Source organism: Salvelinus alpinus, chromosome 7, assembly GCF_045679555.1.
Source record: "Salvelinus alpinus chromosome 7, SLU_Salpinus.1, whole genome shotgun sequence".
Classification (NCBI taxonomy): domain Eukaryota; kingdom Metazoa; phylum Chordata; class Actinopteri; order Salmoniformes; family Salmonidae; genus Salvelinus; species Salvelinus alpinus.
This window is the reverse complement of record NC_092092.1, coordinates 44,690,523-44,703,767: the sequence shown is the minus strand read 5'-3', so window position 1 is coordinate 44,703,767 and position 13,245 is coordinate 44,690,523. Positions and strand designations below refer to the sequence as shown.

The following is a 13,245-nucleotide window of genomic DNA, read 5'->3' as shown; positions in this document are numbered from 1 at the left end:
ACGAATTATGGTAAGACAAAAGATAATAAAAAAATTGATCATTGCAATATGCTGGGAGGCTGTCATGCTCATTAATTTACAACAATGCGCACACACTCTCTCATATCGTTTCAACACACATATATTTCATTATGAGCTATTTGATGGTAATTTTGAGGAGTGTTAATCAAAGACGACTTTCCCTCTCATACTGTACATTCAGGAAAAACAAGGAAACAAAGTGGAGAACATTTAATAGTTTAATAATAAGCTGCTGTATACATTCAGTGATTATTCAGATTTTCATGTTGCCAGAAGCCATGGGTGAGACCAGCAAAGACATTCAGCTACAAGATCTATTTCGTTGTATGCAAATGTGTCCTTTTTTCATTTACAATTTTCCATGTTGTACATAGTTTAACTGCAAAGCAACTGAAAACCGCATTGCTGATTTGCAATACGGTTCTTCAAAGACCTTAATTTCCTTCAAACATACAATTCCCACCAAATCTGTTTTGGTTGTGATTGTAAGATTTGACTTGTTCTTAATTATATTTTCAAACTCAATTCAAATGAGATGGTACCTGATGACACAACAGTTGAGCATTCCTTCATCCTTAGTCGCTTACTTGAAGTGTCAACAGGGCCCTTACTCTGGTTCGTATCACTAAGGCCAGTTCCGAGGTGAGGAACTTACGGGGAACCTTAGTCCAAAAACAGACACAGAAATAGTTGGAATCATCTCAATAGTTGAAAAAACTATCTTAAACCTCTTCATCTCACTTAAATAAATTAAGCGGTCTTTAAGGTTTTGTTTGTGTCCTTTTTGGTTCATTTTGCTATCTCATTCAAAGCTCAACTGGCACACTGCTGTTGCTGCTGAAATTGCTTTTTTTGTTTTTACATTTTCTATTTGCCCACACAAAAACTTCATGGCACAAGAACTGACCAATAAGAAACTCTTTACAACAAGGTAGACTGCAAGTCAACAGTTGCCAGGGGTAACACAGTAAACAAAAGAATCCAAGTTCATTTCAAAAATAAAAAAGAATCATGATCAATAAAAAAGCAAAAATAAATGAATCAACAAAAAGCCTGTTAATTTCAAGTTTAACTTACTGATAAAATAACTAAAATAACTACACAGCATTAAATATTCTCATTATACATTTTTAAATTATTTATAAAATATATTTTGGCATATGTTTTTTTCTTTTTGTGTTTGTGTAACAAACGCTACCGTAGCTTCAGCTGAACACCGATGTTTATTATTATTATTTTTTACTCTTGAAACAAAACATTAAAGGGATTGTCACATAACAACAGGTTATTAAAAATGATACTAGTATACCCTATACAGAGGTTCACATAGCAAGACGTGAGTGACGATCCCTCTATTCTAGCCCCATAGTCAAAACTCAGAAAAAGTACAAGACCAGAGCACAAAGTTCCTAACTGTGCTCCACTGGCTACAATCAAGATTGGGCACAGGAGATTTCTAAAGCAATGTTTTTTCCCCCCTCTCCCATACATATCGGTCGTGACGGAAGTGCCTGGGCAGATAGCGAGTTCATTTAGCTCCATCGGTGATAAGCCATAAATACTGTTCCCCCCCTTCCATTCCTTTCTCCGTCTTTACGACTGAGCACCTGTTCAAGACGCGCATGGAGGCAATGGTTCAAAGAAGAACAATCCTGTGTACGTCTGTCTGTTGTCATCTGTTGCGCTGTGGTGAGCTCACTCTACAAAGGAAACAACAAGTTGATTTGACAGCCGAGCCAAACTGCAAACCAAATAAAGGCAATCTCAGTTAGTGATACAAAAAAGTTCAAAAGGCATAACTGTACTTTTATATCTGTCAGTGTAGGTGTCCAATCCACAAAAATTCGAACGGTGCCAGCCTCGGCGGGGAAAGAGGCCGAATCCGGCCGAAGGGGCACGATTGGGCGTGTCACACAGTCAACAGTAACCTGCCTGTCCACTGGCTGCAGACGGGGTGAGCAGCAAACAAACGGAAAAGCAAACAAGAAAAGTACTGCGACTACAACAAAGCCACATCCAAGGCCTTCACTTTTCTTGAGGAACACAACACAAAGCTCAGCATATTCCAGTACGGTTCCATATCTGGGCTGTGTCAGAACTGGTCGTTAGGTACTGTATACTATGCTCAAGATGTCTCTCTTTCTTTCTTTCTTTCTTTCTTTCCTCGGCTTGAGTTTCTCCTGCGTACACACAGCTATGGCGGAGTATATATATACGTGTTGGTTTATAGTGTGTGTGTGTGTGTGTGTGTGTGTAGGCTCCCCTGAGGCCCGTTAGAGCACAATGTCCTTCAGGCGCTTGCTGCTGGGAGACTCCTTCTCAAGATGGCCGCTGTCGTGGAGGAGCGTGTTGATCTCCCGGACGGCCGGCTCGCTGTCCTTTCCCTCGGGCTGTCGCAGCATGCTGTGGTTGGCGATGCGCTCAGCGTCGCGGCACTTGAGCGTGTTGTAGCCGGATGGCGCCTTGGCCAGCGGGCTTTTCAGGTGCACAGGGGAGGTGATGGGGCTGGCTGCCTCGCGCCCGTTGCCTGCCTCGCGCACAGCGCCGCCGTTGGCCTTGGGGCTGTATGCCTGCGACTCCATCATTGTCCGCTTGTTGCCCTTTAGCTCGCCCCGCTCTGGGTCCTCTGGGCCGTCCTTGCCGAAGGTGGCAAAAGTCCGTTTGATGGTGCCGGTGCCGCAGTCCTCGTAGTGGGGCACATCCACGGTGGTGGCCTCGATGGACAGGGCAATGACGTTATTACGTGGGTGGCCATGCTCAGGAGACTTGCCACGGGCTGGGCCGGGCACACGGGGCATCCAGCAGCGGTCCGAATGGCCCAGGATACGACACTCGTCCTGGCAGTGGAAGCCTTCGCTTGAGTCTGCAGAGAGGGGGAAGAAGGGGGGGGGGGGGATTGAAGAGAAGGAAATCATTAGTTTTGTCTGTTGAACTGGCCTATTTTTCAGCGCTTTAACTCATTCACGCTTTGCTTTCATGGATTTCACCATGGTTTGTTTCTGGTACTTTCATCTTATTGAAAGGTGTCAGAAACCTGAAAAAATGAAGAAAATTTTGTGGCAGCCCCAGTTTATATTTTTCGTGGGTAATTTGCTTTCTCTTTCATGTATGGCGTTTCTGCCATCTACACAAGACTCTTCTCCTGCTGCCTTGCCGTTGCTTCCAGACGACTAGAGATCTGCACGTTTGAGGCACTTTTAATGCGCCAATTAAAGGACGTATTATTAAATCAAATGTCAATTTCCAGCTCATGCACCATCAGGTTTTCTATAGCAACACTTGATGAATGCCAGGGTTTAAAAAGTGCAATCAGATATTCCCACGAAGAGAGACAGCAGCCACGTTGCCATATTGGTGCCTAGTTCATCTAGCTCAGTCTCTGTCATCTGGCACCAAGTTATAAATATATAATGATGCTTAAATGCTGAAAAAAATATTTGGCTGAGTCTGCATAACTGCATATCCTTTGTGTCAAAGGGAAGGGCTTTCAAGACGATTTTTGTAACATTATAAAAACAATTTTAAAAAGCCAAGCGCTCTAGTTTTGAGCTGTCGTCCTCTTTTCTGTCGTTTTGTTATCTAAGTGAAAATTGTCTGTAATTTTGACATGTTTTTTTTTTTTTTATCCATATGCCAGTCGAGTGAGTTCTGGATGCTGAGGCCTTTTGAATCCATACATTCATTATTGGCCATCTGGACAGATAACCTAACAAGGGCACATGTAAGATGCCGTGTTTACGAATACCATCAAAGAGTGTGAGCCTCTCACCAAATCACACACCCATCACAAAGCAGGCAAAGGATGGCTTTATACTGACATGTTGAACGCAAGTGAAGAGCAAGTTCTGTTATGAGAATGAAAAGGATGTTTGTGGATAAGTAGCATCTCACTACAATCGCACTCGTGAAAAAAGACTGAATAACATCTACAGTAGAGCTACCATGTTAAAGCCCAAATATACACAGTCATTCATCTTAACCATTCACAATGCCACTGCTGTGCCTCCGAGTTCTCTCTGTTGGCCTCGGCCTTGTAAAAGAAACTGACACGCAGATGTTCAGTGACCACATTTCTAAGCCTCCCGATTTGGTCCTCGCCTCCTAAGGGCAAGGGGCCCTCCTCCCACACGAGAGGCCCAAGGTGACAAGAAGGGATTGTGGGTAGGAATTGCCGCGCGCCACACATTTACATCTGGTACTCGCAGCTTGACAGATCACCTATTTAAAATCACTAATTACTGTTTAATTCCCCTCTTTTCTGCACTCTGAGGAACACCTCTGCTTTGGGCGATCAGATCGATATTTAAAGATCGCTTTCCAGGGTCAAGGCTGCCGGAACTGTCTCCCTCTTAAACTGTGATCCTATGAGATTGAAAGATGACTGAATGGCTGGCTGACTTGCTAACTGGCTGGCTGGGTTCGTGGGCCATTTAAACCATGCTATGGCTGATCTCAGTATAGGATTACGTGGGTTTGCTCAAGGCCAGGGACAGTGGAGCTCAAGAGGCCAAGCGGGCAGCCATGACCATGGGTGACCGACGTCAATTCCATCATGAATGTTTCATGGAAGGGCTGTGCTGAAGGATTACCTTGAGCTTTGCAGTGTGTGTGTGTGGGGGGGGGGGGGGGGGGTTGTGTACCCTGACGCATATTGCCTGTGTCTGCAATATGCACACAGACACACACCCTCCCTCCTTCCCTCTCTTCACACGCTTGTCCATACACACTCCCGCCCACACACTCTGATGTGCACAGGGGAACATGGCGAAATTAAAATGGAATAGAAAATAAAGCTCTGGATCGACTCTGGTGGCTCAAATTTAGTATGTAATTACCAGGGCCTGTGAACACACACAAGACTACATCTTGAAAGGGGCTTTTCATCACTTAAAGTCAATGTTATCACCATGGAAACGAGTGGTTGAGCTTTACCATTATCCATACTGCTCTCTGTGGCAGAGACTGGCTATAGAGCACCTGGCATATTGTACCATCCCAATCTCCTCTTCAGAACTTCTGCTCTCCTATGAGGATCTTCCTCCTTTTCCAGGGAAGCTAGATTTAACTGAAAGATCTCAGGACACAAAGAAGACATATTTAAAGCCTATGCTTTATGCTGAGCCATCCATGCAACGCGTAGTGAATATACCCTTTCTCACCCACTTCCTTTAGGGGACCTCTGGAGAGAGAGAGCGGTTCTGTTGCAAATGACATCGTTCTGAAAGCCGGAGCGCTATTAACGAAACGTTCACATCCTGACTCCGCTTAGAGGTTCACAACACAAGCAGATGTCATTCTCAAAGGTCCCCCCGAAGACGACAAAACAACATTGAAAATAAAGAAAAATTAAGAAGAACGACGGGTCTTCGGTCGACCCCTGACAAAGCCGAATCTCTTGGGTGGGGTGGGGGGGGGGGGGGGGGAGCTAAATCTAATGCTCACAAATGAAGCAATTAAATGCTCTTTATAGCCGGGATCTGAAACGCCACAAGCTGAGAGGAAGAGCAAGAAGGAGGCACCCTCCTGCTGTGAATGCCTATTGAAAGTCATCAGGAAAATCAGCTTGCCAATCAGTTCCATGAAAAAAACTTAAAGTACAGACAGAGCCGTTCGTTCTATATCATTTCCTATCTAGGATTTAATACCTATTAATTACTGAGGGCACTCCATCGGGAGTCGGAAGCTCGCATGTGTTTTCAATCATTCCAGATTTGAAATAGAAATCGAGTTAAATGGAGAGAAGGGGGGGGGGGAAATCACAACGATTTAAGTCCCTCAGCACTGCTGACAATTCAGACATGTTGTGCCTTTTATTCCGCATTGGGGAACAGAATACCAAAGGCTTTGGGGAGCACTTTAAATATGTATGCCCTTATAAACGTAACACATAGTGTAGGCGAATAATAAATAGTGGCACTTCAAATGCAAAAGCCAAAATCTCCTGGTAGATATCGCCTGTGTTTTACATAGAATAACATTGGTTTACATCAGCATGAAGAACGGAGCCCACCTGTTCCCCCTCGTTCCTGCTTTCTCTGCTGTATTCATTCACTTGGAGCTCCGCTCATTCAGCCACCTCACTTTCTGCCCCCTTCCTCATTCACGGGAATGTGTCACAGCCTTAGGTCACGGTAGATAGGAAGTCAGCGGGTAGCTCTTTGAGCCTGGCACAGCCATCCCTCAGTGTACCGTTGCTAGCATACCTTTAATGATCCACCATAGGTTGCGCACCCGGAGGTGCTATTTGTTTGTGGCTAATGTAGAAAAAGTGAGCAAGTCGGCTAAATTAGCAAACGGCTGAGGATGAAATTGCCTAACAGTGAGCACAAAAGGGGAGTATTTTGCTCATATGTAGAAAAGACTCTACCCCCAAAACTCAGCGCTTGCGCCAGAAATCTGTTGTCTTGTTTGGCAGGGTAATGTGCTTTCACTTTGAAAACAAACACTGTTTTCCCTCTAAAAAGTACAACAAGAGAACCTCCAGGTAATCCTATAAAATGAGGGGGGAGAATGTAGAGTAATGTCTTAACGAATGAGGCGGCTTTGACTAGAAAGCCAGGGGTGACTCGATGCAGGCCCAAATTCTGGAGGCTACTCACACTCGGTTTCTATTGGGGGGCTTAATTGCAGCCATGGGGCTGTGAGATTCTCTGTATGACATCATTCAGTCAGTTTGGGTTCTCTGAACTATGAGCCCTAAAAATTATTTAGAGCAGTAAGAGTCTTTAAAAAGTAGTATTAGAAAAAGGTGGATGAGGATATATTCTTAAAGATAATTGTATATAGTCATATACCCTATGGTTAGGACCATGTACCATTTTATTCCACTTTATTTAGCAATGATTAGTGCTATTGATAATGATTATGATAGCCCAATAATACCGTAACAACACTGTGCTGCCCCAAAATAAAGAACATTGTCAGACGACACCATGTTGAGATCATTCATCAGACGCTACACTGGCAAACATGATTTGGAGAGATGTTCAACTTTTCATTTATTTCGCCCTCAAAAACTTTACTTTTCTACTGTCACTCTGTTTGTTGTTTCACCCCCCCCCCGTCATCTTCGATATTGGTCTCTGTGTCCAATGGCTGAAACAATGAATTTACAGCTTGTTTGTGTGAGAAGAAAAAAGTGATTGGCTCTGGGAGAACGAAAGACCAAACTGCTATGTCTGATATTTTGTTTTGTCTCTTTCACTTCGCTGCAAGAGTGGTGCTGCCTGTAGATGACTGGTACTGAAATCTGAGCAGTTATCCAGCCACTGACCCCTTTAACCTTTAACCTTTAACCCCTTTTACTGCAGTGGGCTAAATCAAGGTAACACAGAGTGATTCTTTGTAGTCTTAAACAAATCTACTTTGAAACAAAGTATACACTTCACACACATGGTTATGGGCATAAAAAATAAGTCACCTGTACCATGTCAGATATAGAGTTGAAATGTATTCCATTTTGAGTTTATATCCCAATATTACACTATATACATCACAGAAGATTGTCTATGTCAAAAGGTTTTGTTATATTTCAAAGACACATAGACATATTAATGATGAAATTGTGAAAAAATATGAATACCATTCCACCCATGAGGCCAAAGAGGGTGCTTATGGTCATTGACTGCAGGAAAAGGCTACGGACAAGGCTGGTGGCAGGCCGCCTCTCCGAGTGACATCACTCCTCATGCACCACAACAAAGCCCACACGTTGCTGCACTTGAGGTGCCAGTCCCTATCTGTGACAGTGGAATTGCTGTTTTGTAATTGCTCTCCATATTCATTTTCCATTCTACCAGCCAGAGACTAAATTACCAAGATTACATCTAATTTGTCCCACAGTCTCTCAATGCTCAACTGCTGATGCAGAAGCTCCCTCAGCAGATAAATCTGAGAGAGACATTTCAGAAATGGAGAACTAGGAATTTAGTGTCTGTGTGGTTGCTTGGTGCTAGAGCTAAGTTGAATTCTCAGGCAACCCTGGACTCTGCTGAAAACCTGGGTTGTGTATATTAGGCACCAAATGAAAGAAAAGGGACTGAAACAGGGAGGCACTACCTTAAACAATGATATATGCACATTTTCCATTTTCCATTTTTTGCAAAATGTTTAAACCCTGTGCCCCAATGAACACAACCCTGATTAACTTGGTCATGGCTTACCCAGACATAGTGGGTCAGGGGCTTTACAGTCTGGTCATGCTTTAGCTAGCTCTAACGCTATTTGCCATCCACTATTACTGGGCTTGAGCGGGGCCAGGCCTGCCAGTGAGGCAGCCTCCTTCCACTACAACCCACCAGGGAGAGTCCAAGCGCTGCTGTCATCCCAGCCAGCCAATTCAGTCGGCCGGTGCCATTAATCAGCCGTGAGCCCTGGTTCCTGCGGGAGTGCAAGATGGAGTGTGATGGTCTTGTTTTTACAAACATTGGAGGGGCATCCTTACCGTGCCGTGCAAGCCCATCATTCTCCCAGCACCGCCACAGCAGCCGAGGCCTTTCCCTCCTCTCCATCCACTGCCTCCTACTCCCAACAGCATCTGGTTCACTCAACCCCCTTCCTCCTCCCAACCGCGAGTCTATCCCTCCTCCCCATCCACGCTTCTCCCTCCCTCTTCCTTCCTCTCAACTTGTCTCTTGTCTTCTCTCGTCTTACATAAAGCGCATCACTTTTATTAAATCTACCCTTCTTCCCAAAAATCTCTCTCTTTTTTTGGTGTCGTTATCCGACCCCTCCAGACTTCCTTCTCCTCTCTTCCTCTCATCCTCTTTACCGTCAGTCAGATTATTAATTATGGAGGAAATTAGAGTCGCTGGGAAGCCGTGTTAAGACTGTCATACGGATGGGGAACTGAGAGAGCGGGGGGCCCTAAGCTGCCTCCATTTCGGAGCATTAGTACCAGTAAATTTATCAGGGAAGTGATTTGCTATCTAGTCCATCGAGCGGCTGGGTGTGTGTCTGACAGGCCAGTCTCTTCCGTGAAGGCCCTGGCTGTGTGATTCGTTGGCGGCTAATGTAAACTGACAGGCTTTCTTATATATCTCTGGTCAACACCACCAACCACTACCCTTACCGCCTGTTTATTTTACAGGTACCACTGTCACTATAAATCATGCCAAATTCCAGAGAATTTGGCAAATTCCAGAGAACATTTTCCTCCCTTCTCCAACCACCCCTTCTCCTCCTCCCTCCATTCTCCCCCTCGCTCTCTGTTTTGCTGCCCCATCAACTCCTGGCATGTGTGCATTCCATCGCAGGTTCCTCTTTTTTTAAAGAATGAATCTCCAAACTGGTGCTGACAAACAATGCGATGGCTTCTAAATTGGTACAAACAGCATATGTTTAACAGCTGTGTAACTGCGACGGGGAGAAGAGAATCGTTTTTTTTTTTGCTATGCTGTTTTCATAAATCACTTTGACCAAAACACTGCAGTAGGCAGCGATGACAAAGGCAGAAGTGGCGAGCCAATGGACTGCTTTATATAGTGGTAACGAACGTGAGCTGGTTGTCATTATGAAATATGCCCAAGTGGGCTGGCGTGAAGTTTTTTCCAAGTGCCCTGGCAGGCGACTAATTCTATTTTCCTGGGAGGCACCTTTCCTCACCCTATCAAACAGTGGCTCTATTTAGGAGATATAACCATCAATGGCAACTAGAGGTCACAGAAGCCTGGTTAAAGGTTCTAAAAATGCCATCGCTGGCTCCAGGGGCTCAGCCTTTACTGGGAACATGGCGTAGGGAATGCTCAGAGGGGCAGGTTTCAAAGTGATCATGACTGATCTTGTGTGAGCTAGTGGGATGTAGGATGTAGGCGACTTGGATCACAGCGTAATAATTCCTAGGGTGGGAGGGGTCGGCTCACGCCCGAGGCTCTGATTTGACGACAGCCTGACACACACACACACTCTGCCAGCTCAGGCCAACATATCAACAAGAGTAGGATCTATCCTGGGAAATCCTCAACGCAGTCTGTACTGCATCCTAGGCGACCGGCTAATTAGATGAAGAGTGACACAGGATACCATTCTAGGGGTGCTGCTCACCCACTAAAGTGTCCTCCTATTTGCAGACCCTCAAATGAACCTGGCTCATTGCAGGGCCACAACAACAGTGGCACGCACCCCCAGAACACTCAATCCCCATTTTCTCCACAGTACCAATCCCTGACCTGCCATTGGCTCTCTCATTTCCTCTCTCTGTAATGGCATGGACAGAGGAAGGAATGACATCTTTAAATACATTGTAACAAATGCTGCATTTCTGCTGTGTTTAAGCTTGACCGAGCTAGCAAGCTAATTTGCTTCGGCAAAAACCCTTGAGTCTGAGAAAGGGATCGAGGAGGGACAAACGCAGACAGTAAATTACATCTGTGATGGGGGAACAGGGACGAGCTGGGCTTTTGGGGTTGAGGGATGGAGAGGGGGGAGTAGGCAGAGGCAGGAAGACGCAAATCCCTTCGACGAGGTAAGCAGGATATAATCATCGCTGAGGCTTTCTACCCATCTCCAGGGAAGCAGTCTTAGCTAAGGAGTCCCTTATGGGACAGTTTTCAAATGAGTCTATTTGTGGAATTTGTAGAACCAGAGTTTGAGTCTGAGAATATTCGAAGAGTAGAGTGGGTGAAAGATGCGCTGGGTGCTCTGCCATGTATGACAACAACTTTAAATGAAATCCCAAGTTCAAGAAACAGCAACACTCCAAAAGGTTTCTTTAAAAAAGCCACCCCACTCTCACCCCAGTGCTACCATAAACCAATTCCCCTTACATTTTGTATTTTTATTTCCAAGTGTGGTGTTTTATTCACTCAGGAAACCCAACACAATAGCTCAGTTCCCATCTGACCACGAACCCACCTGGACATCCGGCAGCCTGAGTTCAACAAATCAATGTGTCTTCCTCTAAACAGCTGGGCCCAGCATGCCGAGACATTGAATATACTAACATCGCTAGACTCCATGGCATTCCCTATATAGTGTACTACTTTTGACCAGAGCTCTATGGCTCTGTCTATGAGCCACGGTCAAACGTAGTGCACTAAATAGGGAATAGGGTGCGATTTGGGACTCTTCCCATCTCTGTCTCTTCCCAGTGAGACTCGGCACTGCTTGAACAGAGGCCCCTTACATAATTAATGTAATGTGCCTTCTCATTCAGTCATGTTCACTCTGTGTCTGCTGGGACTATGTGTTTTATATTCCGTTTTATCTCTCAGCAGAAAGACGCCAGAGCATTCTCTCTCTCTCTCTCTCTCTGTTCCCTCTTTCTTCCCTGTATCTCACTCTCTTTCTCACCCTTCCCCCTTTCTTCCTGTTACTATTTCTCACATTGTCCTTCTTTTCCCTCCATTTCTTTCCACAACCCCCTTTTTTTCATGCTCACTTGAACAATCTATGGAAGTAGAACAATGTGGGCGAGGTTGGTTTGGTTGTGCATGTAGAAACACAGTGAAGCAGGAGGTGGCCCCCCTGGGGAGAGCCTAGCAGTCCGGTAGAAAGGCTTGATAAGAGGCCTGGCGCAGGTCACCCTAACTGTCACAGCTCTGGCTTACTGGAGCAACCCCTAGCCAAAATAAAGTGCAGGTGACGCATAGAGGCTAATGTTGCACAGGGGCTTGTTGTGATTTTCTCCAGTCACAAAAAGGCATTTTTGTATGGTGTCCTTACTGGATGCTTTATGTATCGTACATTGGGTACGGTTACATGCACACAATAATACGATTATTATGAATACTGAATAATTATGAATAATTATTATGATTAATAAACTAGTTTGGTTTACATGCTTTGCAAGAAGATATCCCTAATAATCCTGTTTACATGGGCACATCTAAAATCAGGCAACTTGATGGGACTTTGATAAATTGCCAATCAAAATAAACTTTCTACCACAGCGACCATGTTATTTTTGGGAAGACTAGTTTGAGTCTGGGTTCGGACCTATAAAGTTTATGTGAAACTGTTTCTAAGATCTAACTACTTTCAGTTTTTCGAACTCACTTTACTCGCGCAAAAGAGGGAAGCTCCTTCGGCTGGTGCTGGCACATGTGCAGATGAAATACACAGCTGGAGCGGTGATTTACGTGTCCTAATAATTTGAAAGATTGCTCAGAAATCCAGGTGTTTTAATTGAAAGTATTCTAACTTCGATTATGACTTCACTCCGATTAAGCTAAGCAGAGAAAGTTATTTACATGACTAGTGCCATACTCCTCCTACTGCCATAATCAGTTTAATATTGAATTATTAGTGTGCATGTAAACATACTCATTATGATTAAATGGCCTATATGTGACAAAGAAGCAAGCACTTAGCTTGGCACGCTGCCAACCCCTATGCAAGTTAGAATGCCCCATTTAGGGATGGGGCCACACACACACATAACAAGGTTTGTAGCATGGGGGTGGGGGTAGGATAGGCCCATACATATCCTCAAGGAAACCCGTGTCATAAACTCATAATCTTGTGTGGTGGGATATTACATTAGACGTCTACTGTGAGTGCTGAATGATATCAGTGTCATCTGAGACTTATTAAGTTGTTTAAGATCTCTTTGTGATGCTAATGAGAGCCGAACTGGGAGAAGGTGTCCGTCCCAAATGGCACCATATCCTCTACATAGTGTTCTACTTTTGACAAGAACCCTATGGGCATTGGACAAAGGTAGTGCACTATATAGGCAATAGGGTGCCATTTGGGACGCAGGCCAAGGAAACACAAGATTCCCATTATGGTCATGTGTGTCAGTCTTCTCCAGGCCATATTAATAAGGGGCTTAAGTCCCCTATATACGGTGGCTCTTGTGTGTTCATTGTCTGGGGTATGACGATCAGTCTCTCTGCTGTCTATGTGCAGTCTGGCTCAGAGATTTAATGGGGAATGCATGAGAACAGGACGGCTCATCATAAAAAAAGCAATTTTGTGGGTTTCCTGTCTGCCATTAAACTTAACAGCCAACCTCTCCCATTACTTTTTATCCTCCTTTTTTAAAGGGGTGGAAGAGGAGTAAGGGCTGAAAAATCATAATTGGCTCACCAAGGAGAATTAACTGATTAAATGGAATTTCTTCCTTTCCAAGGGATAGCCTATTTGATTGGCATACCTTGAATATTCTTGGGATTTTAGTTAGTTTTCTCGTGGAGGAATGGAGGTTGCGTGCATTCAGAGTGGACAAAGGGATCTTGGTTGGAGAGAAGGAGGCATGTGCAAATTATGGTCTGGGCTGTGTGT

The 13,245-nt window shown here is 44.6% G+C and overlaps 1 protein-coding gene across 7 annotated transcripts in view; it reads right to left on the bottom strand.

Moving 5' to 3' along the window:
- Nucleotides 1–221: 221 nt before the first annotated feature.
- The window catches only part of LOC139581086 (protocadherin-19-like), a 72,171-nt gene continuing 59,147 nt past the window's right edge, over nt 222–13,245 (bottom strand). For all 7 annotated transcript variants that reach the window (XM_071410462.1, XM_071410463.1, XM_071410465.1 and 4 more), the window contains one exon: nt 222–2,884. In XM_071410462.1, coding sequence (XP_071266563.1) covers nt 2,295–2,884 — 590 coding nt within the window. In that variant the 3' untranslated portion in view covers nt 222–2,294. The remainder of the gene's footprint in view (nt 2,885–13,245) is intronic.